Source organism: Myotis lucifugus, unplaced genomic scaffold (assembly GCF_000147115.1).
Source record: "Myotis lucifugus unplaced genomic scaffold, Myoluc2.0 scaffold_72, whole genome shotgun sequence".
Lineage (NCBI taxonomy): Eukaryota > Metazoa > Chordata > Mammalia > Chiroptera > Vespertilionidae > Myotis > Myotis lucifugus.
The window spans coordinates 3,203,172-3,206,923 of NW_005871120.1; the positions used below are offsets into that span (position 1 = coordinate 3,203,172).

At 56.1% G+C, this 3,752-nt stretch overlaps 1 protein-coding gene across 1 annotated transcript in view; it reads right to left on the reverse strand.

The window, feature by feature from the left end:
- SEC14L5 (SEC14 like lipid binding 5) overlaps positions 1-3,752 on the reverse strand; it is a 46,418-nt gene that overhangs the window by 26,233 nt on the left and 16,433 nt on the right. Inside the window, exons 3-4 of the mRNA XM_006090388.3 lie at positions 1,795-1,944; positions 1,306-1,437 (exon numbers count right to left, since the gene is read on the reverse strand). Of these exons, the coding sequence (XP_006090450.1) occupies positions 1,306-1,437; positions 1,795-1,944 (282 nt within the window). The remainder of the gene's footprint in view (positions 1-1,305; positions 1,438-1,794; positions 1,945-3,752) is intronic.

Sequence of the window (3,752 nt, forward strand, 5' to 3'; positions counted from 1 at the left end):
GACAACAATGAAGTTTTCTCTCTCTCTCTTTCCCTCCTCTCTCCTTCCTCTCTCTCTAAAAATCAATAAAAAATCTTTAAAAACAAACAAACAAAAAAACACCTGTAAAATGCCATGGCTGCCACAGAAATGCCGTTTGGGATCTAGCACAGCTACATTATCTCATTTGCTCCTCCAGCACCGCTGAGGCAGGCTCTGCCGAGGCCCCCTCTTACACACATGGAAGGGTGGCTCAGGAAGGGGAAGCGTCTTGCCCAATGTCACTCAGCAAGAAAGTGGCAGCGCTGGCTTTCAAATGCCCCCAGAGGCCTCACTCCAGGCCTGAGGCCAGCGGGAACACACACACACACACACACACACACACACACACACACACCCCGCAGGCCTCATTCTGACCGCCCTCATCCACCAAAGGGTCACACCTGCTGTTCCCTCCCCCAGGACTCACTTCCCAGCCTTCCCCCCCTTCAGCTCCCAGCTTCAATGGCACCTCCTCAGGGAAGCCTCAGGGACAGTTACCAAGACAGCGCCCCTCCTCCTATTTTCTGTAATATCTGGTGGATCCCTTCTGAGCATGTGTAACAGTTGTAAGTCTATACTGATTTGTTTTTTTTGTTTTGTTTTGTTTTTTGTTTTTTGGGGGGTGGGGGTTCTGGCCTGTGTCTCCCACTGGAATGGAAGTTCCATGAGGGCAATGGTCAGGCCCATTTGTCCACAGTGCCCAGCACTTTTCAGGGTGCCTGACACATAGTAGGTGCTCAATCAGTATGCACTGGAGAATAATAAGTATCCTTAACTATATTAAAAGATACCACATATGCAGGACTTAGTATATGCCAGGCACTGGTCTAAAGGGGTTTGAATATTTTACTTCCTTTAATCCTCACCACAACCTATGTGGCAGGCACCATCATTAACCCCATTTTACAGGTAGAGAAATCAGGCGCAGTTGCATGAGGCAGGAAAGGAACGAGAAGAATGGAGAGCGGAGAAAAATTGCCAGATTTAGCCAGTTAAAAGCGGAATGCCCAGTCACATTTGAATTTAAGATAAACAACAAATACTATTTTAGTAAGTATGTCTCAAACAGTATTTTAAACTACTTAAACTTTTTTTTAAAAAAGGTATGGGCTGTGTATCTGAACTGCAGATGTAGGGAGAGGCCTGCATGCTATCTGACAAGGCCTGGGGGGAGGGAAGGAGGGAGGGAAGGAGGGAGGGGTTGGCCGGGAAGTGGGCGCTCCAGCCGGCGGGCGGGGAGGTGGGGGGACTGGGGTCGGGCGGGGTCCCCCTGCGCGCGCTCACCGTGTAGCTGCAGTTCTCAAGGACCACCACGCGGCTGGCGAAGGTCTCGTTGTGCGCGTCGATGTGGAGCGTCCTCTCCTTCCAGTTCAAGACATTCCTCTGCACGAAGACCACGTGCTCCACCCCTGCCATCTGCAAGGGACGGGGCACCGGGCGCGCAGGGGGTGAGGGATGGGGGCACGAACCCGAGGGCTGGCCCTGTCACCCCGAACCCGGTCCCCCCGGAACCCGTCTCCCTGCCCACCGCCTGGGCCGGGGTCCCCGCCTTCATCTCCCCAGCCCTGCATTCCCGGACCCCGCCCAGTTCCAGCCCAGCCTCCTGGCCCTGGTCCCTCCGGATCCAGCGATCCAGCGGCCCTCCGACCCAGACCCCACCGCGTAACCCCTCTTTCCCGCACCAACACCGGCCCCGCCGCGTGGCCCCGCCCCTGGCCCCCAGCTGTCACCCACCACCCTGTCCGACCTCCTCCTCTGCCCCCGGACTCCCACCTTCCGCAGCAGCCGCGGGGCCTCCACGCGCAGCCGGCAGCTCCGCTCCACCACGTGCACCGCGCCATCGGCGCTGCGGGACTCGAACACGACCTCGCTGCCCAGGAAGACAGGGATCTGCGGGCAGGTGGGGAAGCGCTTCTCGTAGGCCTGGGGGTAGAGGGCGGTGAGTGCGAGGGGGTGGCCCAGGTCCGCGGGGCACAGTCCTCCTCCTGCCCTGGCTGGAATGGCTCTCATTGCTCATTGAACAGACGGCTATGGAGAGTGAGAACATTCCTGGCCCCTGAGAAGCGTGGCCACTGCTGTTTTAACCACCATAAAAGAAAGCATCTTTCAGAGGGGAAAATGCATCTACAGAAACCACCGCGGACCTCACACTCAATGGTGTCAGACTGAACCCTTCCGCCTCGGGGCAGGAGCAAGGCAAGGCTGCCTGCTCCGGCTGCTTCTATTCAACCTCCTGGAGGTTGGAGCCAGAGCAGGTAGGCAACTAAAAGAAAGAAAAGGCATCCAGATTGGAAGGGGAGAGTCTGTGCCCAATTTGGGAAGTTCCAGAGTCCGAGCCAGTCAGAGCCACTGGGGGGCGTGTGAGCACTCGTGCTGGCGGCATTCAAGCAGGGTCTGCTCCAGGCGCCTGTCACAGCCCACATGCCCTGGAATCAGAATCAAAGCGAGCTCCAAATATAGTGCCGGCATCTGAGGACACACTTCCACCCCCATCCCTCCCAGCGGAAAGGCGCACCCACACAGCTCAGATTGACGGAGACAGGAGGAGGGGGGATGGACGCGTGCCTGGTGCCCTTGGTGTTATCCCAGCTCCACAGGCCAGCCCAGCCCAGCCCAGCCTAGCTGTCCTCCGCCAGGGTCAGGAGGATGGGGCTGCCTCCTGCCATCTGTCAAATCTGGTTGCTTTGTACAAACACACCAGCCACCAGCGTTGGAATAGGCATGCTGATCCCGGGGGAAAGTGCACCATGGGGCTCCCAGACAGGGGTCTGGACTCTGAGGGCTGGCAAGGGAGGACCCTGAACGCTCTTGCAAAGGAAGGCATTTCCCCACTGAGGAGGGAGGCTTGCTCTCTCTAAGTCTGTGTTATCATCTGGAAAATGTGTACCAAGCTTGTCTCCCAGAAGACAAAGCCAGGTTGATTAGCTCATGCGGAGCCTGGCACATCACAGGCACCCAGCATTTTCCTTCTCCAGACAACAAGACTCGAATGGTGGCATGGTACAGGTTTGCCAGAACAGAACACAGCTCCTTCCCAGCCCTTTCAGGGGGCTCTGCCTGCACAGATGCAGGAGGGAGGCAGGGCGGCCAGCCGCGCCCCACCTCTGTAATGGGCAGACAGATGCTGGCATGTATTGGAAAGTATAAGGAGGAAAAGGGGTACATGTTTCAGAATTGGTCAGGCTCAGTTGATTCTCTTCTACTTTCTCGCTGGGTGACCTTGGGCAAGTCACTTGCCCTCTCTGAGGCTCTGTTTCCTCATCTGTAATGTGAGGACCTTACGGATTGTCTCAGAGTCGTTGGCACTCATCTACCCCTGACTCTGCTCTTCCAGCTGTGTGTATTCTTCCATTTAATCCTCTGCATGGCATCCTCATTTGACAATGAGGAAACGGGCCCAGAGAGGCTAAGTGACTTACCCAAGGTCACACAGTGCAAAATGGTGAACCGGATTTGAACCCCAGGCTGGCTCGGCTTTCACTCCCTCAGGAACCCCTTGCTCAGCAGCAGGGCTTATTCTCCCAGGAAACTTGGAAACAGAACCAGGCTTTGTCCCCGGGGCATATACTCCTTTCCCTTCTTATACTTTTAAAACATGCCAGCATCTGTCTACCCATTATAGATGTGAGGCCTCACTGGCTGCTCTGGCTCCCTCCTGCATTTGTGCCAGCAGAGCACTTCGAATGGGCTGGGAAGGAGCTGTGTTCTGTTCTCCCAAACCTGTACTGTGG